At 40.9% G+C, this 26,815-nt stretch overlaps 1 protein-coding gene across 2 annotated transcripts in view; it reads left to right on the top strand.

Moving 5' to 3' along the window:
• VEPH1 (ventricular zone expressed PH domain containing 1) overlaps window positions 1-26,815 on the top strand; it is a 251,398-nt gene that overhangs the window by 21,923 nt on the left and 202,660 nt on the right. For both annotated transcript variants that reach the window (XM_003416131.4, XM_003416132.4), the window contains exons 2-3: window positions 4,054-4,269; window positions 18,410-18,584. In XM_003416131.4, coding sequence (XP_003416179.1) covers window positions 4,054-4,269; window positions 18,410-18,584 — 391 coding nt within the window. The remainder of the gene's footprint in view (window positions 1-4,053; window positions 4,270-18,409; window positions 18,585-26,815) is intronic.

The raw sequence follows: 26,815 nt of genomic DNA, 5'->3' as shown, positions 1-26,815 counted from the left end.
AGAATTTGAATATATAGTTTTTCAAGTTGAAAAAATCTCTTTAGTTTTTAGTAAAGCGGTTCAGAGTAACATCAGTGTTCCTAACTGGTACACCTATACCCAGTATATTACTATAGCAGTGGAAATTATGATCAGTTTGAAGCGATTTATCCTACGGACAGTTGTTTAAGTTTTGTAGTCAGAAATCTTAGAATTTACCCTTTATGGTTAACCATCTCTCTGACTCCATCCTGCACACCTCGACCTCATTCCAAAGCACTTTCTTCAGAATTCTCTGAGAATCCAGTATTCTTTTTAGCAGAGAAGTTGAGTTTCAATGTTCATGAACCAAGACACATGTGTATGTCACATGCTTTCACTGGGTGGCACCTTCAGCTTTTATTAAAGCTTGTTTCAAACAAGCGGAAATCTCTTTGACATGTATTGTCAAACTCTTGCTTGGACATGGTTTCCTACGTTTCTCCATGTCATCTATGTAAACTGTTGCAGTTGAGTTCCCAGGAAAATGAATTCTGAAAAGGTAATTTTGATGCAAGAAATTTGTAGGGGAATGCTCTCAGGATCAATGGCTGTGAGGGAGTGAATGAAGCAGAACTGAGCAGAAGGAGAACTGGAACTGTGATGCAGTCGTGGCAAAGGGCATAAGCCAGTTTCAAGGAGCTCCAGAATTGGGATGACCCTTCAGAGAAAGAAAGACATAACCAAATACATTCTGAGATTGGTTTTCTGGGTCTGAAGGCTTAGGACCTTAGTCTCATGGGACAACTCAGTCAATTGGCACCACAAAGTTCACGTTCTACAACCTAGTGAAGTGAGTAGCATGTAGGGTCTTAAAAGCTTGTGAGCAGCCATCTAAGATACAGCTGTTGGTCTCTACTCATCAGGAGCAAAAGAGAAAGAAGGAAGCCAAAGTCTCAGAGAAGAAACTAGTCTATAGGGCTAATACCCTACACAAGCCACGGCCTCTTCTACCTGAGACCAGAAGAACTAGATAGTGCCCTGCTAACACCAGCAACCATTCTGATCAGGGCCACAACAGATGGACCCTGACAGAATGGGACAAAAATGTGGAACAAAACGAAATTCTTAAAAAGTCCACACTTAGTGGACCAGTTGAGACTAGAGGTTTCCCAGAGACTATCACCCTGAGATATTCTTTAAACCTTGAACCGAAACTACCCTCTGCGGTCACCTTTTAGCGAAACAACAGATTGGCACACAAAATAAAGGATATTACCTGTGAGTACAGTGTTTCATTAAAAAACCATCTATACGAGATCAAAATGTCAACAATTATTCTAAAGCAAAGATGAGAAGATGGGGCGCAGGGAAACTAGAGCACTGGAAACGGAACAACCAGAACACAATTAAAGAGAATGTTGACTCAATGTGAAATAAAATGTAATGTCACTGAGTAATTTGTATAGAAATTGTCAAATGGGAACCTAATTTGCTGTGTAAACTTTCACCAAAACCACAATAAAATATTATTAAAAATAATCATAAAATGTTTCATGTAGAAAAGAAAGCATAACATAGAATAATTCGGCACATCTGGGACCAAATACATCTATCATTTCATATAAAGGCAGCAACTCATCTGTTAAAAGAAAAGGATTTGAGATTGGATCACAAGGCAAAATCCAGCGAACAAGATGTATATTCAGTAAAATGATTCGGAAACTACAAAACTGAGAAGATGGGAGCATTAAACAAAAGGTTGGCAGTTCGAATCCACCAGCCGCTCTTTGGAGACCCTATGAGGCAGTTCTACTCTGTCCTGTAGGGTCGCTATGAGTCGGAAGTGACTTGACGGCAACATGTGATACTACGACTACTACCCACTGCCATCAAGTCCCTTTTGACTCCTGGCGACCCCACGTGTTACAGAATAGAGTCACTCCATGGGGTTTTCTTGGTGGCAGTCTTTACACAGGCAGGTTGCCAGGCCTTTCATTTGTGGCACCACTGGGTGGGTTCAAACTGCCAACTTTTATGTCAGTGGTTGAACGCACTATTTGTACCACCCAGGGATTTTATATTAATACTGTAAAACCAAAACCAAACCCGTTGCCATCAAATCAGTTCCGACTCATAGCAACCCTACAGGACAGAGTAGAACTGCCCCCTAGGTTTCCAAGGAGGGGCTGGGGATTTGAAGTGCCGCTGTTTTGGTTAGCTGCCGTAGCTCTCAGCCACTATGCCCCCATGGTTTCCAGAACTTGCTGTCAAAAACCAAACCAAACCTGTTGCCGTAGAGTCGGCTTTCACTCATAGCAACCCTACAGGACGGAGTAGAACTACCCTATAGGGTTTCCAAGGAGCAGCTGGTAGATTCGAACTGCCGACCTTTTGGTTAGCAGCCGTAGCTCTTAACCACTACGCCACCAGGGTTTCCATAACTTGCTAGAGGGAGTTTAAATCTTCTAAAATGTCATGAAACTAGCATAAAATTGATGCTTAAACTTGACAGAGACCAATCCCTCAAATATTGATGCAAATTTTTAAAAATAAAGCATAAATAGAGTCCAGTAACACATTAAAATAAAATTTATCATGAGCAAATGGATATGCAGGATACACAGGAATTCAAAGGAACATTAGGAATTTTGTTACGATGGTTTATCACATTAATAGCTCTATGGGGAAAAACCATGCATCTGCAGATGCTGAAGAGGTATTTAACCGAAATTCAACATTCATTCTTGATTTTAAAATTAATAAAATAGGATTAAAGGAATACTTCCTAAACATTGTGAAATATATCTATCTCACCCCCTCAGCCCCACCAAAAAATGCCAGCCTCAACCTCTTACCTGATCAAGGAGATGCCAAATAAAACAGACAACACACTGTTTTTCTCCGATCAAATTAGAAAAAGTGTAAAAGCTCTGTTCTTGCAAGGCTGTAGTGGTGAGAGTATGTTTTTACACAGCGGATGGAAGTATAAATTAGTAAGGGCTTTCTGGAAAATAGTTTAGCACCATCATCAGGGGCCTTAACAATGTTCCTGTCATTCGTCCAAAATTTCTACTCCTGGAGAATCTAGGCTACAAATAATCTACAACGTGGAGAGTCTTCACACACAAGAGGTTTCTGCAGGATCAGTTATAATAGTAAAAAAGGCCATTAGACGCGAGCTTGCTTGGGCTGGGAGTCCCACCCTTTCCACCTCTGCTCACACAGGAGGGCCTAAGGTTCCAGTGCTTTGCTGCTTTGTTTTCAGCCGTCGATACATGACGTGGAGTTCACAGTCAAAACCAATTTCCGAATTAAATCCCAAAATTAAGTGGGTCTGTTTTTCACGTTTAGATTTTTTGAAGGGTCGTATTATCTCTCAAAAATAGATGATTAGGTGTTTGAGGGAGAACTAAGATAACGGAGTGGAAGGAAACTTTGGGGAAAGCTAAAATGGATTTGGTAGTTAGTTGAGTTGGAGACAGAAGGATGAAATGTGTTCTAGTGTTGACGTGGAGCCCTGGTGACACAGTGGTTTAGAGCTTGGCTGCTAACCAAAAGTCAGCAGTTTGAATCTACCAGCCACTCCTTGGAAACCCAATGGGGCAGTTCTACTCTGTCCTCTAGGTCACTACGAGCCAGAATTGACTTGTCAGCAACAGGCTTAGTGAGTACATAAAGAGATAAAGTTTATGTCGGGTAGTTGAAGGGAAATTTGAAACATTTCAAAGAAGTTACTGAAATGTCAGAGTAAAAAGTCAACACTGACATGTCATGGACTTAGGAATTGAACTGGTTAGAAGATGAAACCCATATGCAAGTGAATAATTAGCTCTGTGGAGTCTCACTGCTCCCTGTCTGTGTATCTGTGACGGCCCAGACCTGTTCCATCTTAGATGTTTGCACGTCTGCCTCTTCCATGAGATTAAGCCCTCCAAGGAAGAAGGCCCTCGTTGAAGTGGGCTTTACAGCTTCACCACTTAGTGTGGAGCTTGGCATACGCATCTTCTAAGCGATGGAGTTTGTGTTGCGTGGGCCCTTTGAAGGATAACTTTCTAGAGTATTATTTAACGTGAAGGTTTTCTTTCCAAACAGGATTACCAAACCAACAACAATGACCAGGCAGTGGTTGAAATCTGTATCACGCGAATCACAACAGCCATCAGAGAGACCAAGTCAATTGAAAAGCATGCAAAGGCCCTTGTGGCGCTGTGGGACTCCTGCTTGGAACACAATCTGAGACCCTCTAGGAAAGATGAAGACACTCCCCATGCAAAAATCGCATCTGATATCACGAGTTGCATTTTACAGGTATGTCAGTGTTCGATGTCAGGCTATTTGGCAATGGCTTGGCAGCTTATATGAACACGCGATGTTCATGAACTAAGAAGCAATATGTCTGTCTATATGTAAGGCACACTGTGGGGCATTCACAGCAAGCTCAATCGAAGTGCAGAGATGAGACACGTATGTATAAAACTAACAATAAAGCAATACAGGCCAAGAGCCAAATGAGGAAGCCTGGGATATTCAGAAGACAAGACCTCTTTGGTCCAAGGAGATCAAAGAGGAGGTAGAATCTAAACTGAATGGCATTGAGCTTGGGAAATGTAGAAAGAAGGATTAGGTCATTTTTAAGTGTATTTCTGTATGTATGGTGAATTCTCCAATATAACGGTATTTGCCTGCTCTGATCGCATTTAACTTCCTTCTTCTGGTGTAAGCATGAATTCAGAATTTTGGCTCAGCTATGCGCCAGCTGAATAATGTTGGGAAAATCATTTAACTTCCTAAACTACCATTTCCTCCCTGTAAAATGCAGATTAAATGACATTGTCTATGATAAATTTTACCAATCAATAATGTTGATAGGTATTTCTCAAAAAAATAGTTCTGTGGTCAAATCATTGAGAAGCACTGAATTCAATTTTTCCCTCTTGAGCTAACTGTCAAAGCTTCATAGAATTTTACCCACTGCAGTCAAGTCAATTTCAGCTCATAGGGACCCTACAGGACAGAGTAAAACTGCCCCATAGGGTTTCCAAGGCTGTAAACTTTTAAGGAAGCAGACTGCCACATCTTTCTCCCACAGAGCCAGCTGGTAGGTTTGAACCACCAATCCTTTGGTTAGCAGCCCAGTGCTTTAACCACTGCGCCACCAGGGTTCTTATACCATATTAAAGGCTCAGAAAAGTCCTGCAATAAAGAGAGCTGATGGACTTTATTTAGTCCCGTATTTTCCGATATGACTTAACCACAGAACCCCTTTTTCCCTCCCCACCCCAAACAGCATTTTCCAGTCTTACTTGACCACGGAACTTCTTTTCCTCTTTCTACCCCCAGCACGGCATTTATGTTCATAAAGTCTGGGTATGTTGAAGTGGTTAGCACTATGTGGCAGCTAATGTTAGCTAGTGTTAGCTTCCTCTCTTCTCCTCTTCCTTTTCCTCCTCCTTTTTTCTTTTTCTACCCACTTGTCCATTCTTAACTGGGACATATGCCAATCTGTCTGCTCAGTTCAGGGACTGGTCAACTGAGCAAAAGACTGCACAGTTTTTCCTTTGTTCCCAGAATTAGAAGAATGGGAAATGGGAGTTTCACAAAACTGACAAAAGCCTAATGTTCCTTGGAAAAAGCACCAAAAATCTAATACATATGCTTTTCCTGATTATCTTGAATATGTCATTGTGGCACAGTGGTTGTGAGCTTAGCTGCTAACCAAAAGGTTGGCAGTTCGAATCCACTAGCCACTCCTTGGAAACCCTATTGGGCAGTTCTACTCTGTCCTGTAGGGTCACTATAAGTTGGAATCAACTCGATGACGATGGGTTTGGTTTGGTTTGTATATTGTTATGAGAAGAAGGTTGTGTTATTCCAAAGTGCTTCTACAGGAATTCGGGGAGATCTCCACATGTCAGCAATACGCACCAGTTCCCGCTGCTGTTTGGGTACGATTGGTTCAGCTCTGGAGCTGGGAGTCCAGTAGAAACATAAGGCAAGCCACAAACACAAGCCGCATAACAAATTTTAAATTTTCTGGTAGCTCCATAGAACAAAGTAGAAAGAAAGAGATGAAATTAATTTTAATAATGTACTTTATTTAATCCAATATATTAAAAATTATCATATCAATGTATAATCAACATAAAAATTATTAATTCGATATTTTACTTTTTTTTCATACAAGTCTTAGAAATCTGGGGTGTATTTAGCACATCTCACTTTGGACTAATCACATTTTAGGGGCTCAGTAGTCATTTGTGGCTAGTGGCTACAGTGTTAGCACAGTTCTAGAGAGTCAGAGCAGGCATATTTGGAAAGGGTTCTGAACAATGAGTAGAAATTTCACCAGATAGGCAAGGTGGAACAAGAGGACATTCCAAGCAGGAAAAACAGCTTGTCCAAACATCCAGATTCATGAAACAAGACCAAAGTCAGAGAGTTATAAGCAAACTGAGCTTCCAGAATGCCCCAAATTCTAATATTTTGTTATATGTTGGTGTAGTGGTTAAGTGCTACAGCTGTTAACCAAAGGGTCGGCAGTTCAAATCTACCAGGCAGCCCTTAGAAACTCTATGGGGCAGTTTTACTCTGTCCTGTAGGGTCGCTATGAGTCAGAATTGACTCGACGGCACTGGGTTTGGTTTTTTTGGTAAAAAGAAAAAGAGAGCCAGGCCAAGATGGCAGAGTAGTCAAATGCTTCCTGTGGTCTCTTGTACAACAAAGACCTGAAAAAACAAGTAGATTGATTATATATGCCAATCTAGGAGCCCTGAACATCAAAGACAAAGTTGAGGAGTCAGGATGAGCGGCAGCGGGGAGGGAGAGAGAGTTCAGAAGCAGTGAGCATTTGCCAGACCCGACCTGGCCAGCACCCTGCAGGCTGGATCGGCCAGTGCACGTGTGGGCTGAGGCTAGCAGGAACCCTCGGGATGCATTTTCCACATCAGGAAAAACTGATTGGCGAAGAGGCTGCACAAGCCTGCAGAACCGGGGAAAGGAAAGCATCTAAACTACTGTGTGGGACCAAAAAAAATCCTTCCCCTTCTGAGAATTACCACACTCCACAAAAAAAAAAAAAAAAAAAAAATTTTTTTTTTTTTCCATTTACCTGCCACCTCCCAGCTCTGCTCCAGGCCTGGTCCAGCTTCAATGATTGCTGCACCTCCTGGACTGAAAGTGGGACCTCTCGGTTGTGGGCCCCAAGCCATTCTCCCAGCTATGGAGAGAGAACAAATTAACATATAAATAACAAACAGGAAAAAATAACCTGCCAGCTCTCCTAAACCAGGACCTCAGAGCAGACACAGCCCTTTGCCTAGGTCCAGGCATAAAGGGTCCAGGGACTTTGAATGCCTTTCACCCCTGCCTAGACTTGCGTGGGCCCATTTCAACAGCATAGGTCCTCATTAGCATAGTACAACAGGGTCCATACCTGAAGCCCATTTTCAACTGCAACAGCTAAGGGGGAGTGGCAGATTCGTGACATTTGATACCACCCTACTCATTAAGCAGGGTCCTCACATACCCACATCGATGGCGTGAGGACTGGTAGCTTCACCCACTCCACCTAGCCACATGCAACAGAGGTCTGAGAATAAGTAGTGCCTCCCAGTCCTTACAGCCAACAGCTTTGTGTGTCCAAAGTCCACCCACCTATGTGCTCTAGGGAACAGGGACACACCTTCCACTCAGGCACTTGGAGGCAGCCGTCAGCCCCCTACCTTGCTCAGCACATAACCCCCTAATGCAGCCAGATACCTGTGCCTGCCCCAATCACCCTTACGTAGCCCTGCTGGTCTAGGCCTGTAGGTGAGAGCCTGCACCACGCACTCAGTGACCAACGACCTGGATACCTGAGCTGAATCCACACAACAAAAGTAAACGGACTCCTGGGCTCACATACCTAGTAGCAGCTCTAACCACCTGGTGACAGCTTCAAAGATGCCAATGATCGAAGTCCCTCACATGGCCAGCCTATTTGGGCATATCAAAACAAAACAAGAAGCAAGGATACAGTAAGCAAACATGAAATAAAGAAATATAATAACTTATTGGTGGCTCAGAAGCAACAGTCAATATCAAATCACATAAAGAGAAGTCAGTAAGACTAAGCTCTGACTACTCAGCAGAAACCAAGCAGGCGAGAAGGCAACGGGATGACATGTATAAAGCCTTGAAGGAGAAAAATTGCCAGCCAAGAATTACATATTCAGCAAAACTGTCTCTCAAATATCATGGGAAAATTAGGGCATTTCCAGATAAACAGAAGCTTAGGGAATTTGCAAAAACCAAACCAGAATTACAAGAAATACTAAAGGGAGTCCTCTGGTTAAAAATCAATTACATTAGGTAACAACCCAAGACTAGAACACAGGACGGAACAACCAGATATCAACCCAGATAGGGAATCAGAAAAATAAATCAAAGATAATGCACTGAAAATATGGAAGCAGAGACATTAATATGTAAAAGGTGACAACATTACAACAAAAAAGAAGACTAAATAATGTAGTCACTTTCATATGGTGAGGCAGTCAAGGCGATATCAACAAATAAAAGATTGGTTTAAACTTAGAAAAATAGAGGTAAATATTAAGGTAACCACAAGGGAAACTAACAATCCCACACATCAAAATAAAAAGAAGAAAAACTTAAAGACCCAACAAATGCAAAATCAACAACAATGAAAAAGATGGAAAGAAAATACATAAAGAAAAATGACTCAGCAAATTAAGAAAATTAAGTGGAACAAAGAAACTGTCAACAACACACAAAATAAGTGTATTAAAATGACAGTGCTAAACTCATAAAAAAAGACCTATCTATAATTACACTGAATGTAAATGGACCAAATGCAGCAATAAAGAGACAAAGAGTGGCAGAACAGATAAAGAAACACGATCCGTCTATATGCTGCCTACAAGAGACACAGCTTAGTCTCAAAGACACAAACTAAAAAAGAATGGAAAAAAATATATCAAGCAAACGACAATAAAAAAAGAGCAGGAGTAGAATATTAATCTTTGACAAAGTAGACTTTAAAGCAAAATCTACCACAAAGGATAAGAAGGACACTATAGAATGATTAAAGGGTCAGTACACCAGGAGGACATAACCATAATAAATATTTATGCACCCAACGACAGGACTCCAAAATACATAAAACAAACAATTTTAAAAAGAGAAATAGACAGCTCCACAATAATAGTAGGAGACTTAACACACCACTTTCGGTGAAGGACAGAATATCTAGAAGGAAGCTCAATAAAGACACGGAAGATCTAAATGCCACAATCAACCAACTTGATCTCATAGACATATACAGAACACTCCACCCAACAGCAGCCAAGTATACTTTCTTTTCCAACGTACATGGAACATTCTGCAAATTAGACCACATATTAGGCCACAAAGCAAGCCTTAACAGAAAACCAAAGCATCAAATTATTACAAAGCATCTTTTCTGACCATAAAGCCATAGAAGTAGAAATCAATAACAGAAAAAGCAAGGAAAAACAATCAAATACATGGAAACTGAACAACACCTTGCTTAAAAACTACTGGGTTATAGAAGAAATCAAGGACAGAATAAAGAAATCTACAGAATCAAATAAGAATGAAAACACATCCTACAAGAACCTTTGGGACACAGCAAAAGCAGTGCTCAGAGATCAACTTACAGCAATAAATGCACACATCCATAAAGAAGAAAGGGCCAAAATCAAAACATTAACCCTACAACTTGAAAAAATAGAAAGAGAGCAGCAAAAGGAGCCCTTGGCACAAGAAGAAAGGAAATAACAAAAATTAGAGCAGAAATAAATGAAATAGAGAATAGAAAAACAACTGAGTTAACAAGACCAAAAGCTAGTTCTCTGAAGAGATCAACAAGATCTATAAACCATTGGCTAAACTGACAAAAGAAGAACAGGAGAGGAAGCAAATAGCCTGAAAAAGAAATGAGATGGGCAATATCACAACAGACCCAACTGAAATGAAAAGAATCATAACAGAATACTATGAAAAATTGTACTTCAACAAATTTGAAACCTAGAAGAAATGGACAAATTTCTAGAAACACATAGCCTACCTAAACTAACACAAACAGAGGCAGAAAAACTAAATAAAATTGTAACAAAAAGAGACTGAAAAGATTAAAAAAAAAAAAAAAAACCCAACAAAAAAAAACCCTGGTCCTGATGACTTCACTGGAGAATTCTACCAAACTTTCAGAGAAGAGTTAACATCACGCTACTACAGGTATTTCCGAGCATAGAAATGGATGGAATACACCCGAACTCGTTCTATGAAGCCAGCATAACTCTGATACCAAAACCAGGTAAAGACACAACAAAAAAAGAAAATTACAGACCAATATCGCTCATGAACATAGACACAAAAATCCTCAACAAAATTCTAGCCAATAGACTTCTCAACCATATATCAAAAACATAATTCACCATGACCAGGTGGGATTCATACCAGGTGTGCAGGAATGGTTCAACATTAGAAAAACAATCAATGTAATCCATCACATAAGTAAAACAAAAGATAAGAACCAAAAGATCTTATCAATTGATGCAGAAAAGGTGTTTGACAAAGACCAACACCGATTCATGATAAAATTCTCAGGAAAATAGGAATAGAAGGGAAATTCCTTAATATAATAAAGGGCATTTAGACAAAGCCAACAGACAACATCGTCCTAAATGGATAGAGTCTGAAAGCAGTGCCCTTGAGAACAGGAACCTGACAAGGATGCCCTTTATCAGCACTCTTATTCAACATTGTGCTGGAGGTCCTAGCCAGAGCAGTTAGGCTAGAAAAAGAAATAAAGGGCATCCAAATCAGTAAGAAAGAAGTAAAAGGATCCCTATTTGAAGATGATATGGTCTTATATACAGAAAATCCCAAAGAATCCTCAAGAAAACTATTGGAACTAATAGAAGATTTTAGTAAAGTATCAGGATACAAGATAAACATACAAAAAGCAGCTGGATTCCTCTACACCAACAAAAAAAACTTCAGAGAGGAAATTACCAAATCAATACCATTTGCAGTAACCCCCAAGGAGATAAAATACTTAGGAATAAACCTAACCAGAGATGTAAAAGACCTATACAAAGAAAACTATAAGACACTACTGCAAGAAACCAAAAGAGACCTATGTGAGTGGAAAAAATACCTTGCTCATGGATAGGAAGACTCAACATTGTGAAAATGTCAATCCTACCCAGAGCAATCTACAGATACAATGCAGTCCAGATCCACACTCCAATGACATTTGTTAACGAGATGGAGAAACAAATCACCAACTTCACATGGAAAGGGAAGAGGCCCCAGATAAGTAAAACATTACTGAAGAAGAACAAAGTGGAGGCCTCACACTACCTGATTTTAGAACCTATTATACCACCACGGTAGTCAAAACAGCCTGGTACTGGTACAACAATGGATACATAGACCAATGGAACAGAATTGAGAATCCAGATGTAAAGTCATCGACCTGTGAGCAGCTAGTATTTGGCAAAGGCCCAAAGTCTGTTAAATGGGGAAAAGACAGTCTCTTTAACAAATGGTGCTAGCATAACTGGATATCTATCTGCAAAAAACTGAAACAAGACCCATACCTCACACCATGCACCAAAACTAACTCAAAATGGATCAAAGACCTAAATATGAAATCTAAAATAAAAAAGATCATGGAAGAAAAAATAAGAACAAAGCTAAGAGCCCTAATACATGGCATAAACAGAATACAAAACATAACTAACAATGCACAAATACCAGAAGAGAAACTAGATAACTGGGTGCTCCTAAAAATCAAACACTTATGCTCATCCAAAGACTTCACCAAAAGAGTGAAAAGATGACCTACAGACTGAGAAAAAATTTTTGGCTATGACACATCCAATCAGGGTCTGATCTCTAAAATCTATAACATACTGCAAAACCTCGACAACAAAAAGACAAATACCCCAATTGAAAAATGGGCAAAGGATATAAACAGACACTTCACCAAGGAAGACATTTAGGTGGCTAACAGATACATGAGGAAATGCTCACGATCATTAGCCATTAAAAAAATTAGAGAGATGCAAATCAAAACTACAGTGAGATACCATTTCACCCCAACAAGGCTAGCATTAATCCAAAAAATAATAATAATAAATGTTGGAGAGGTTGTGGGGAGACTGGAACACTTATGCACTGCTGGTGGGAATGTAAAATGGCACAACTACTTTGGAAATCAATTTGGTGCTCCCTTAAAAGGCTAGAAATAGAAGTATCATACTATCCAGCAATCCCACTCCTTGGAATATATCTTAGAGAAATAAGAGCCCTCACACAAACAGATATATGCACACCCATGTTCATTACAGCACTGTTCACAACAGCAAAAAGATGGAAACAACTAAGATGCCCATCAATGTATGAATAGATAAACAAATTACAGTATAGTCACACAATGGAAGACTAAGCAAAATTAAGGACAATGATAAAGTGCTGGGGGTGGGGAGAGGTTGCACATGAAGACAATATTTTATAATAGAAATACTCTCCGTTCATGGTCTAGCCATTATCTTGAAGTACATTTTCCAAACCATGGCTTATCTAGGGTTAACAGCTTCCTCTGACCAGGTTTCTATATGGAGTCAACTAATGCCCATTTCTTTGCCCTTGGAAAAATCCTGAAAGGGAAGATATTCCATTCCCACAAGGTACGTATTACATTCTATCGTTGTTAGGTGCTGTCAAGTCAGTTCCAACTCGTAGCCACCCCAGGTACAAAAGAATAAAACACCGCCTGGTCCTGCGCCATCCTCACAATCATTGCTATGTTTGAGCCCATTGCTGCAGCCACCATGTCAATCTACCTTGTTGAGGGTCTCCCTCTTTTTCACTGCCCTCTACCTTACGAAGCATGATGTCCTTCTCCAGGGAGTAGTCCCCCCTGATAACATGTCCAAAGTACGTGAGATGAAGTCTCGCCATCCTCCCTTTTCAGGAGCATTCTGGTTGTACTTCTTCCAAGACAGACTTGTTTGTTCTTCTGGCAGTCCGCGGTATATTCAATATTCTTTGCTGTTCTAGATAAATGCAAAGCTGGAAAGTGTTGAAGAAAATTAAATTGACATAACTGATGTGCTAGAATAAAGCTCTAGAGAATTGACAGCCCAATCAACCCTCACAAAGACTGAGAGCCAGGCTCCATTCTCGCTCTGCTGGTCACAGCAGACTGCCTCTCTTTAACCAAATCCCTCGGCAGATCTGTCATTCTACCTCTTCCCCATCTCTGCTCTCATTTTTTGTTATGTAGGAAGAGGAGAGACAGCCAGAGGAGTTTTTCTGGGCTTGGGGAGGGAATAGAAACAATCCCCAAATCAGCTGTCGGAAATCAGGAAGTATCTGTCCATTTCCCCTCTCCAAAGGGGAAGGATCCACTGGCCGTTCCCCCTGATTCCACACTTCCATCCGCTCATGTTCCTCTTTCCCGGTTAATGGTGTGTGAAGATTCAAACTCTGCCCCCAGCTGGCATTGCATGCGAAGTGCCTCAGTTTTGAGAGCATTTCCTTTGCAGCAGTAAGAGCCAGTATTGGTTATGTTAACCTAGAAGTTTAATATTCAACAAGCAATCCCAGCTCTACCATTTACTTGCTGTATGACCTTGGGCAAATTTATCTTTCTGGGCCTTAATTTGCTCATCTGTAAAAAGTAAATGATGACAGTAGCTGTCTCGTGAGCTTGTTGTGAGGATTAAATGAACAAATCATAAAACATTTAGGTTTTACAACTATTATCATCATCTGCAGGAGACTGTAAAATAGCACTCGGCACTTGCTAAAAGATATATAGTTTAATTCTTTATTATAGCCATCGTTTATTGCCTTCCTCCTCTCTCCTCAAAACATAAGGTCTGTTTTATTCACTGGCTTATCCCCAGCACCCAGAACAGTGCCTAGCACTTAGTAGGTGCTCAAATAATATTTACTGAATGAGTGAATATGCAGGCTTAGGAGATGTGAGTGCCCCCCGGCTTCCTTAGCAGCTACACTTCCCCCGGGAGTAGGCCTCAGTATGTGTTCCTCAGTTCATGACCACAAGAAAGTGGCATGAACTGAGAGAAGACTGGAACACACCCCGGCTCACTGAGACCTGCTGCCTTGTTAACCAAAGCCATTGCCCTGAGTGGTTACCACTCACAGCAGCACTGTAAGATAGAGAACTGCCCCATCGCATTTCCAAGGCTGTAATCTGCTTTTTTTTTTTTTTTTTTTTAATCTGCTTGGAAGCAGCCTGCCACATCTTTCTCTCATGGAGCGGCTGGTGGGTTTGAACCTCCGACCTCCTGGTTAGCAGCTGAACGCTTTAACCACTGTGCCATTAGGGCTCCTTGCTCCCTTATTATCTGTCAGACAAAAGCACCAGGAAAACTTAGGTGTGTTGTGCCGTTCAGCTTTTATATATAGCCACGCTGCCAAGAACCAAGCATTTTATATGTAAATCCCAAATTAGCTTGACTAACCCTGGTGGTGTAGTGGTTAAGTGCTACAGCTGCTAACCAAAAGGTCAGCAGTTCAAATCCACCAGGCACTCCTTGGAAACTCTATGGGGCAGTTCTACTCTGTCCTCTAGGGTCACTATGAGTCAGAATTAACTCTATGGCAACGGGTTTGGTTTTTTTGTTATCTAATCAATGATGTATGAATAACCAAAACCAAAACCCAAACCCATTGCCATCGAGTCAATCCTGACTCACAGTGACCCTAGAGGACAGAGTAGAACTGCCCCATAAGGTTTCCAAGGAGCAGCTGGTGGATTTGAACTGTCAACCTTTTGATTTTGGCCACTGAGCCACCAGGGCTCCATATGAATAATGAAGGCACCCTATTTTAACAAATGATGCTTAACATTTCTTGAGATTAACCATTTTTCTGGCTCTTCATTGAATTCGGGGCCTAAGAGACAAACAGCTTTTTAGTTGCTATCGCCTCAGATCTATCTCTCCTACTTAGCTTTATTCTTTTTAGTTTTAACGCACTGGGAAATGTTCCCAAAGTGCTTTTAAAAAGGAAAATCTCCACCAAAAGCTCAAATTGGTGCTAATCTAGTTACAAAATACAGTTTTTGGCATCTGTAGAACAAAGCCCTCTTGTTTTACTGCTACAGCTGGACACAGCTGTCCCATGAGCAAGTCTTTATTTCTACACTTCACCTCAATGAATTGTTCGCTGAGCACCCATCTGTATATAAGACGATCCACACGCCAACACAGTCACGTCTGCACTGAGGAGCAGGGTCTGCCACGGGCTCGGGCATTAACCCAAAAGCCAAACCCATTGCCATGGAGTCGATTCCGACTCATAGTGACCGTATAGGACAGGATAGAACTGCGCCATAGGGTTTCCAAGGAGTGCCCGGTGGATTCAAACTGCTGACCTTTTGGTGAGCAGCCAAGCTCTTGACCACTGTGCCACCAAGATTTCTGTTAAAGTGGCTTATTTGCAGGATCGTCCTCATAGTGGTTTCTCTGCACGTGTGCCATTAACATTGCTGCGGGCCAGAGAATTCTAGAGATAAAATCATTTCATGGGCCCAAAACCTACTATGCTAGCAACTCCTCCTGCTGCTCTTGAAAGTGAAGCTCAGTCGTGAAGAAGGATGGCCAGTGTCTGTCAGGTCACTGGGACCCACATCTGTCAAGCCTCATCTTTGCCTCCCGGGCCCTCCCTCATATCCTGTTGTGGTCAGTGGTGATAGCCGCTTCTTGATACACATGCTAGGAACTCTCTAGACGCTAAAGGCTGAGGACTTCTGGTGGCAATTCCTTGGTGTTTATATGAACAATTTGCTTTTGGCTTAATGTTTTCACTTTTGTCATTTGAGAGGTTGCCAAATGACTTTAATGACTGGCCAGTGTTTTTCTCTAAAGTATCTAAAATTGCTATAAAAAGAATATGATCAAATTGGTTAAGACAGGCAGTTTTTTCATGGTTGCTGGCAAGTGCTAGCTTACCACAGGTTTAAAGCCATCGGTTGTTGGGAATACTGATTTCCAGTCATCTTTGACTGTGCCTTGTCTGGGTTCACAGTTAGTAGGGAACGCTTAAATTGTACTTCCCAGTGCCAACACCTTTGGCTTCTCACAAGTTACAGGTAAACATGCTTGGAGACATAATCCCCTAACGGAAGACTTCTATTTTTCTGGTGGCAAGCTGTTCTTGGTTAAAGACCTAGAGTACGTAAAGTAAAACAGGCATGGAGTTCTTTGGTGAGAAGCTCCAAGAAGAATTGTGTGAGTGTGTTCTACCCTCAAATTTGGGGCTTTGATTAACCATGACAGGGACAAGACTGTGCCATTTATAAGTTAAATTAGCAAAAATCTATATGTAATGGAAAGCTTGGTTGTCCATAGACGCAACCCAAGAAACTGAGTAAAAGAGACTGAACACCCAAGAAAATTGAGGTAGCTCAAATGTCACATTATAGCGAACCCATGTGTTACAGAGTGGAGCTGCTCCATAGGGTTTTCTTGGTTGTAATCTTCAGGGAAGGAGATCTCAAGGCCTTACTTCAGCAGTGCCACTGGACAGGTTCAAACTGCCAACTTTTAGGTTAGCAGTCAATCGCAAACCGATTGCGCCACCAGGGACCTAAGTGTATGGGGTCTCTGTGAGTTGAAAGCAACTTGATGGCAATGGATTTGGTGGTTTAGGAATGTAATGTCAAGGCGGCAGGGTTAGAATGTGATTATAATTGAGAAAATGGCCAAATCAACTGGCATTCCTAAATATTACCTGCCTGAGGAAACCCCGGTGGCATAGTGGTTAAGTGCTATGGCTGTTAACCAAAAGGTTGGCAGTTTGAATCCACCAGGCACTCCTTGGAAACTCTATGGGGCAGTTCTACTCTGTCCTATAGGGTTGCCATGAGTCGGAATGGACTCAATGGCAATAGGTTTATTTTTTTTGGGGGGGGGGTTGAAGAGTGCATTAGGAAGAAAAGGATGGTCAGCATGGGGTAATTATTTTGGCACATGTAACCGACACAGTCTAGAAGGAGGCTGAATCTGATGGACAGGAGCGTTCCAGTCATAGAGATGGGTATTCAGTCATTGGGCAAGAGTGTTGTTTTTTTTTTTAATCAGGTTTCACCATGGTCTAGTGACATATTCCTCAGCACTTCCCTTTGCTATGAGCTGATTCTATGGTTGTAAGTGGACATTCTGGTGGCTAATATGTCCACTGCTGTCCACATAATGTGAAAGGGAAGCCCTAGGTCTGACGTGGGAAAAGTCCTTTCCATGGGTGACTAAATCGTCATGCTGGGAGTGCATCAGCCTTGAGGAAACCCCGTGGTCTGAGCTAGCTTCAGTGGATACAAATAATTTTGTGTGGCCTGAACAAGGGTATGCCCAGACTTCTAAAGCTGAGAGACAGCCCCTGGGAGACCTCCTAGCTCATCACATTGGTAATGGCCCAGTTCAATCCAGCCCAATTAAATTCATTAGGGAGGGGTAGATAGTCCAGACAAAGGCAAAGTATCACAGAAATCTGGTTGTGGGCCAGGTCCAATGGTCAGGTGTTTTTAGGAACTCTACAAAGGATAAGACCTAGTGAGTGCAACTGCTATACAAGCACGTAACTTGCCACCAAGGAATAGGGTGAGAGCTTTCAACGTGGCTTACTTAATGGTGGGGTACCAAATTAGGTTGCAGAATATCATTTTTCTCTATTCATAGGTCAGATGGATCCCTGAGTCTGGAAAATGGATTTGAAAGTATTAAAATATAAAAATTTGTTGTTGTTGTTAGGTGCCATCAAGTCAGTTCCAACTCGTAGTGATCCTACACAAAACAGAACAAAACACTGCCCAGTCCTGCTCTATCCTCACAATTGTTGTTATGCTTGAGCCCATTGTTGCAGCCACTGTGTCAGTCCATCTCACTGAGGATCTTCCTCTTTTTCAATGACCCTCTACTTTACCAAGCATGATGACCTTTTCCAGGGACTGGTCGCTCCTGATAACATGTCCAAAGTACGTGAGACGAAGTCTTGCCATCCTCGCTTCTAAAGGGCATTCTGGCTGTACTTTTTCCAAGATAGATTTGTTCATTCTTCTGGCAATCCATGGTATATTCAATATTCTTTGCCACCACCATAATTCAAAGGTGTCAGTTCTTCTTCAGTCTTCCTTATTCATTGTCCAGGTTTCGCTGGATGTTACACTGGATATAGGGGTCAAGACACATTTTTTTATCCCAGGCTGTTTGCCTTTAGGTCTCCCTAGCAAGACCAAGAGTTCCCAGAGTTCCCAAATGTGATGTAAAGAGGGCAGAGCTATGTTTTCATAGCTGTACTCTGGGAGCTTAGCTCAATAAAATTTTTTTGGATGAATGAATAAATGAGTCCCTTATTATCTATGTTTTTTTAAAAATTTTTTCAGAATTACAACCAGCCCCCTGTGATGGCATTGGCCATCCCCATTGCAGTGAAATTCCTCCACAGAGGCAACAAGGAACTGTGCAGAAACATGTCTAACTACCTGTCCCTGGCTGCAATTACCAAGGCGGATCTCCTGGCTGATCACACGGAGGCCATAGTGAAGAGCATACTCCAAGGTACAGTGCCAAGGCCGAGCTTGGGGACATGTTCTGGGAGGCGTTTACAAGTATCTTTATGGGGCATTTATGGTTGATGGAAAGGAATGTCTAGAGTAACGACAGCCACATTAAATTCTGTGCTTTGCCAATAGTTGGCTTGTGAACATGGGCAAGATCACGTGGGGTGACTGAATCTGTGTCTCTCCACCTAGAAGATGGATTATTTGGACTCATGAAGTGAGTTCTAAGCTTCCTTCCTGGGTGATACAAATGATTAGTATCCTCAGCTGTTATCTAAGATGTTAGAGATTCAAGTCAACCCAGAGGCACATAGGAAGAAAGGCCTGGCAATCTTCTTCTGAAAGACCTGTAAAATACCCATTGTCGTTGAGTCATTTCTCACTCATGGCAACCCTGGAGGGCAGGGTAGGACTGCCCCATAAGGTTTCCAAGGTTGTTAATCTTTACCGAAGTAGACTGCCACATCTTTCTCCCTGGTGGGAGATGAGCTGCTGACCTTTCAGTTAGCAGCCAAGTGCTTAACCACTGCACCACCAGGGCTCCTCTCTGAAAGATTACAGCCACTGCCATGGAGCACACGTCCCCTCTTACACACATGGGGTCACCATGAGTCAGAATCGACCCAATGGTAACGAGGCGTGGGGGAGAACTTCCCTCCAACTCCACATTTCTCCATTCAGAGGGCTGCGTTGTCAGAATCGACCCAATGGTAACGAGGTGTGGGGGAGAACTTCCCTCCAACTCCACCTTTCTCCATTCAGAGGGCTGCATTCTCCATGCTTCTTGGCACCTTGTCTGGCCACAGACCGCGGAAAGCCCATCTGTGTGTGCAGAGTGGAGCATGTCCCAGCACTCTCAGTGGCGGACGGAAAGCTTCCTTTGCTTTCCAAAGGCAAGAAGTATCTTTTGTCAGATAAAATACATCAAAGGACATGTAAAGATTTTTTAAACGTGGGTGTAATTTAGGACTGATTTACAAATTGGTTAAATGCTACCATAAAAATTCAAATCAGAACATCTCTATTAATTGTCCCCACATTTGAATGAAAAATATCAAGTTAGGTGCTCAAAATATCCTCCTTGTCTTGTGTTTTTTCCTTTGGTGTCTTGGATTTGGGGTCAGAGAACAATGTAAGGTATTATTTGATATGCACTCAAGTATCCCCAATCTTTATGAACCCATAAAGTACACAAGGTCCATGAATATCTTGGCCCACAATTTGCTGACTCAGCCTGCCAACATGCTCAAGATGAGTGTCAACCCCTGTAAAGTGCCCCCAGACCAAGTATTTCTTAGAGTCTCCACAGGCATCCCACATGTGTCTCCACCCCAGAGTATCCAGACCAGTCTACAGGCCCACACGGCTCTTCTCTCCACACTTCCTGGCTCAGCTATGCTGTGCTGGGGCCACCTCTCTAACCCACCCTGAACCCACAAGGCTCTGTGTCAGCCTGTGGCAGGGTAGGGGAGAACACCTGTCTTTCTTCTTGAGTAGAGAGGCCCTGTCTTAGTTACCTAGTGCTGCTGTAACAGAAATATCACAAGTGGGTGACTTTAACAAACAGAAATTTATTTTCTCATGGCTTAAAAGGCTGGAAGTCTGAATTCAGTGTGCCATCTCTAGGGGAAGGCTTTCTCTGTCTGCTCTGGAGGAAGTTCCTTATATCACTTGAGCTTCTGCTCCTGGGCAATCTTCATGTGGCTTGGCATCTCTCTTCCCCCATCTCTGCTTCTCTAACTTGCTTGTTTAATTTCTTTTATATCTCAGAGGATATTGATTTAAGACACACCCTACACTAATCCCATCTCATTAACATAACAAAGACAACTCATTCCCAAATAAGATTATAACCACAGGTGTAAAAAGTTACTATTTATAACACATTTTTGGGGGGAACACAATTCAATCCATAGCAGGCCCCCTGAACAGGTTGCTTGACTCCCAGCATGTTACTGAGTTTGCAGTAAAATAGTTCTTTCTGTTTTACCTAAACTCTCTCTTTTCCCTGGGCTCAACGGCCACCCAGGATTACTCCTCAAGTTCTCAAAATGCCTACTGCCTGCCAAGGACTAAGGTTTTGTACCTAAATTAAGCTCCTTGTGCTAGACATCTTCCCAAAGAGGGTTCTTAATACCACGAACCCCAGATTTCTGAGCACCCACCCCATGTTTTGTGAGACCTGCCCAGACATGTCTGAATTCCAGCCATGGTTAGGGAAGTTTGTCTCTCAGCCTATCCTCCTCTCTAAAGATTTGTCATTGACAACACTATTGGGTATTATTCAGAGAATACCAGAAGGATGTTGACCTGTGTTTTATTGACTACACAAAGGCATTCAACTGTGTGAATCATAATAAATTATGGATAACATTACGAAGAATGGGAATTCCAGAACATTTAGTCGTGCTTGCAAGAAACCTGTCCATAGATCAAGAGGCAGTCTGTTGGAAAAAAACAAGGGGATACTGTGTGATTTAAAGACAGGAAAGATGTGTGTCAGGGTTGTGTCCTTTCACCATACTTATTCAATCTGTATGCAGAACAAATAATCCAAGAAGCTGGACTATGTGAAGAAGAAGGTGGCATCAGGATTGGAGGAAGACTCATTAACCACCTGCGATATGCAGGTGACACAACCTTGCTTGCTGAAAGCGAAGCGGGCTTGAAGCACTTACTAATGAAGATCAGAAGACTACAACCTTCAGTATGTATTACACTTCAACATAAAGGAAACAAAAATCCTCACAACTGGAGCAATAAGCAACATCACAATAAAAGGAGAAAATATTGAAGTTGTCAAAGATTTCATTTTACTTGGATCCACAATCAATGCCCATGGAAGCAGCAGTCAAGAAATGAAACAATGGATTGCACTGGGCAAATCTTCTGCAAAAGATCTCTTTAAAGTATTAAAAATTAAAGATGTCATTTTGAGGACTAAGGTGTGCCTGACCCAAGCCATGGTGTTTTCAATTACTGCGTATGCACGTGTCTCAGTTATCCAGTGCTGCTATAATAGAATTACCACAGGTGGATGGCTTTAACAAACGGAAGTTTATTCTCTCACAATCTAGGAGGCTACGAGTCCAAATTCAGGGTGACAGTTCCAGAGGAAGTCTTTCTGTCTCTGTCGACTCTGGAGGAAGGTCCTTATCATCAATCTTTTCTTGGACTATAAGCGTCTCTGTGCAGGAACCCCAGGTGCAAAGGACATGCTCTGCTCCCAGTACTGCTTTCTTGCTAGCAGGAGGTCCCCATGTCTCTCTGTTTGCTTCTCTCTTTTATATCTCAAAATAGATTGGCTTAAAACACAATCTAATCCTGTAGATTGAGTCCTGCCTCATTAACATAACTGCCACCAATCCCATTTTTTTCCATCATAGAGATAGGATTTACAACATAGGAAAATCACATCAAAAGACAAAATGGTGGACAATCACAAAATACTGGGATTCATGGCCCAGGCAAATTAATACACATATGTTTGGGGGACACAATTCAATCTATGACAGCATGTGAAACCTGGTCAATGAATAAGGAAGATGGAAAAGGAATTAATGCCTTTGAATTGTGGTGTTGCCGAAGAACATCAAATATACCATGGACTGCCAGAAGAACAAACAAATCTGTCTTGGAAGGAGTACAGCAAAAACGCTCCTTGGAAGTGAAGATGGTGAGACTTCGTCTCATGTATTTTGGACAAGTTATTAGGAGGGACCAGTCCCTGGACAAAGACATCATGCTTGGTAAAGTAGAGGGTCAGCAAAAAAGAAGAGGATCCGCAAGGAAATGGATTGACACAGTGGCTGCAACAATGGGCTCAAACATAACTACGATTGTGAGGATGGCAGTGTTTTGTTCTCTTGTACATAGGGTCGATATGAGTTGGAACCTACTCGAGGGCACCTAACAACAATATTGTTCATCTCTCTCTCTCTCTTTTTTTTTTGGCAAAAGGATTGGATTGCTAATTTCACTATATCATGATATTGAATTTGCTAAACACCCAGAAAGCCAATTATGCTTTTTTTTTTTTTTTTAACCACCTTAACTACATTTTTGGAACACATTGTATAAGAATTACAAACACTTATACACACCACATGCAAAAACACATTTTCAAACCATGACAATTACTCTTGCAAGTAAGTAATTTATGAGAAAATATATTTCAATTATTTCTTTAGAGCTGCCAAGAACTTAGCTCATCCATTTGTTTTGTGTTTCAAATGCTCTCCTGGTGATAAATCTTTTGAAATACCAAAAAGCACTTTCTGAAATAAACGATTTGGTGTATTTGATCTGGCAGTATAAAGATTATCATAAAATGAATGATAATTTGACCTATAAAAGGCTAGGGCTATATATTTCAAGATTTAAAATTTTAGCACCGATTAACTTGTAATACTCCCTGATTGTTCTGAAGTGCCCCTCAAACTTAGAGCTACTAAAGAGGAAGGCAACATTGTCATCTCTGAGTATTTAGTTTTCTGTGCTACAAATTTCTGTCCAATACCCCCTGCCAAACACCCTTAGGAGCCAACGTTGAGATTTTTTATTACCCACAGTTTTGTTTTTCCCCTTTAGACCTTTCTCCTTGACATAGAGTATCCTAACCCTATTCTCCTGTTTTTCTACCTCTATCAAAAACACTGATGTATTACAGTTATTCGATTTGATCTAAGTTTACAAGACTAGAATGATAAATCATAGAAGCTTAGGTTGGGCCATTGAACGTGACTTAACTCAGTCACCCATGCAATACTTGAATTCCCACCATATGGTCATCCATGCAATGGTAGTAATAATAATTACAGTATTAATAATAATTGTTGTTGATGTTGTGGTTGGATGCTGTCAATTTCCAACTCAGTGACCCCATGAGACAGAGTAGAACTTCCCCATAGGGTTTTCTAGGCTATAATCATTACAGGACTAGTTTGTCGCAACTTAATCCTATGGAGCAGCTTGATGGGTTTCAACAGCCAACCTTTCGGTTAGCAGCTGAGCACTTAATCGTTGTGCCACCAGGGCTTCTTTTAGTAATCACTACAATGACTAAAACATATTGTATGCTTTCTTTGTGCCAGATATTGTGTTAAGCGCTTTGTGCCCATTGTGTCATTTACTTTCCACAAGAATCCCACCACAGAAGCCCTATTATTGTCCCATTTTACCAGTTAATAGTGTTTTAAAACACTCACGTAAAAGTTGACCAGATGGGGGCCAGGTGAGCCCCGGTTGTTCCAGTGATAACTGTGCCTTAGACTTATTTGATATTATTCCATTGATAAATTAGATTTCATCAAAACTAAAAACTTTCTTCTATCAAGAGGGCTTTAACAAAAACGTGAAGAGACAGCCTACAGGCTGGGAGAAAATATTTAATAAACATATGCCTGAAAAGATTTAATATCTTGGATATATATTTTTTAAACTCCTCAACTCAACAACAAAAAGACAAGTGACCCAAATAAAAAGTGGACTAATGACTTGAATAGACATTTCTTCAAAAATATACAAATGGCCAATAAGCATGTGAAAGGATGCTCAACATCATTAGACATTTAAACAAACAAACAAACAAACAACAAAAAAAAAACTTGCTGCCGTTGAGTCGATTTTGGCTCACAGCGGCCCCACAGGACAGAGTAGAACTGCTCCATAGGGTTTCCAAGGAGAGGCTGGTGGATTCAAACTGCTGACCTTTTGGTTGGCAGCCAAGTTCTTAACCACTATGCCACCAGTGCCCCGTCGTTAGTCATTAGGGAATTGTAAATCAAAACCAAAATGAGAGACCACTCCATCTCCACCAACATAGCTATTATCAGAAAAATAGAAAATAACAAGTATTGGTGAAGATGTGCAGAAATTGGAACCCTTATCCATTGCTGGTGGGAATGTAAAATGGTGTAGCCACTGTGGAAAACAGTTTGGTGGTTCCTCAAAAAGTTAAACATACCATGTTGTGGTTGTTGTTAGGTGCCGTCGAGTCGGTCCGACTCATGCACAACAGAATGAAACACTGCCCACTGCTGCGCCATCCTCACAATTGTTGTTATGCTTGAGCCCATTGTTGCAGCCACTGTGTCAAGCCATCTTGTTGAGGGTCTTCCTCTTTTCCACTGACCCTATACTTTACCAAGCATGATGTCCTTCTCCAGGTACTGATCCCTCTTGGCAACATGTCCAAAGTCTCACCATCTTTGCTTCTAAGGAGCATTCTGGTTTTACTTCTTCCAAGACAGATATGTTCATTCTTTTGGCGGTCCATGGTATATTCGATATTCTTTGCCAACACTACAATTCAAAGGCATCAATTCCTCTTCAGTCTTATTCATCGTCCAGCTTTCACATGCATATGATGCAATTCATTACCATATGACCCAACAATTGCACTCCTAGGTGAAACTCAAAAAACAGGGACGCAAACAGATACCTGTACACCAATGTCCATCACAGCATTATTCATAATAGCCAAAAGGTAGAAATGACCCAAGTGCCCATCAGTAGATGAATGGATAAACAAAATATAGTACATGCAATGGGAATATTACTCAGCTGTAAAGAGAAATGAAGTTCTGATACACACTATGAAAACATTGTTCTAAGTGACATAAGTCAGAAACAAAAGGACAAATATTGTATGATCCCATTTATATGAAATACATAAATAGGCAAATGCATAGGGACAAAAGTTTATTAGTTGTTACCAGGGGCAGGTGGGAGGAGGGATAGGGAGTTATTGCTCAACGGGTACTGAGTTTATGTTCTGGATGATGAAAAACTTTTGAAATAGGTAGTGGTGATGGGTACACAACATAGTGAATGTAATGAGTGTCACTGAACTGTACACTTAAATATGATTAAAACGTACACTTAAATATTAAAATGACAAATTTTTTGTTATACATGTTTTAAAATAAACAAAGCTTTTAAAAAATATTGCTTCAAGTAGTGAAATATAAGATACCCTGAGGAAAGTATGTGGACTTTTGAGGGTAAAATAATAAAACTTTATTGAACGTAATTAAATAAAATATAAACAAATGGAGCAATATACCATGTTCATGGATAGGAGGGCTTGATGTAACAGAGATACTCATTTTCTATAAATTAATCCATAAATTCAATGAATTTTTTTTAATCCCTATAGGACTTTCCATGAAAGATGAGAAAATGATTTTAAAATTTCCAAGTAAGATAACATGAAACATATAACCAAAACAATTTTGCAGGAAAAGAGTGATGATTGGGAAGTGGTGATTTCCTTACCAGATATCAAAACATATTGTAAAGCCATAGTCATTAAGACAGTGTGGCACCAGTGCAAGAACAGGAAGGTAGCCCATGAAATAGAGTACAGTCCAGAAACAATCCAGTGTACACACAGAAATTGCACATATGGCAGGGGATCTTTGTCCTGGAGGATATATACTATTCAATAAATATTTCTGGGATAATGGTTTATCTCAGTACATACATAGATTAATTCTAGGTGGAACAAAGATCTAAACGTCAAAAACAAAATTTTAAATCTCTCCTTCAGTAAAATTCAAAACCCCTTTATAATAAAAACTCTCAGCAAACTGACAACAGAAGACGTTCTTAATCTGACAAAGGGTATCTACACACACACGCAAAAAACAAACAAAGAAACTGCAGCTAAAATTATACTTAGTTGAGAAATATTGAATGCTTCCCCTTGAAGCAAATAATAATAACAAGGATGTTACTTGGATAGTGAATTTGTTTTCTGCTTAGATCATAGGAAAAGTTATTTGATATTTTGTAACATCAGAAACTTTTCAGAGTGGGAGAGTGTTTTACACTGAAGCGGTCCAGTATTGGAAAATAAAAGCACAACCAATGCTCAGTTCAGCATGAATTGTGTATCTACCATCTAAGAAGCTGACAGTATTATCAGAGACCCCTAAAATGAGGGTGTCTCCAACTGCAATGAATTGTAGGGAAACCCTTTCCAAATTTTTATTTGGAATCTTGCAGTACATACCACTGCTATCGAAACTAAAAGCAGCGATGTCCCTCTGTCTGCGTTGCGAATCAGGGGTCAGAATAAGGAAATATGCCTGTCCATCACCATGCCTGGCACAAGTCGTAAGATGACCTCAAATAATTTGAAACACATAGAAAGCCTTTGGAAAGAAAAGGTAATATTGTCTCAGCAAGGGTCCAAATTCCTTTCTGACTTAATGGCAATAGCCT

This window comes from Loxodonta africana, chromosome 23 (assembly GCF_030014295.1).
Source record: "Loxodonta africana isolate mLoxAfr1 chromosome 23, mLoxAfr1.hap2, whole genome shotgun sequence".
In the NCBI taxonomy this organism is placed as follows: Eukaryota; Metazoa; Chordata; class Mammalia; order Proboscidea; family Elephantidae; genus Loxodonta; species Loxodonta africana.
Note: the sequence above shows the minus strand (reverse complement) of the source record. Positions and strands in the feature narration are given on the sequence as shown.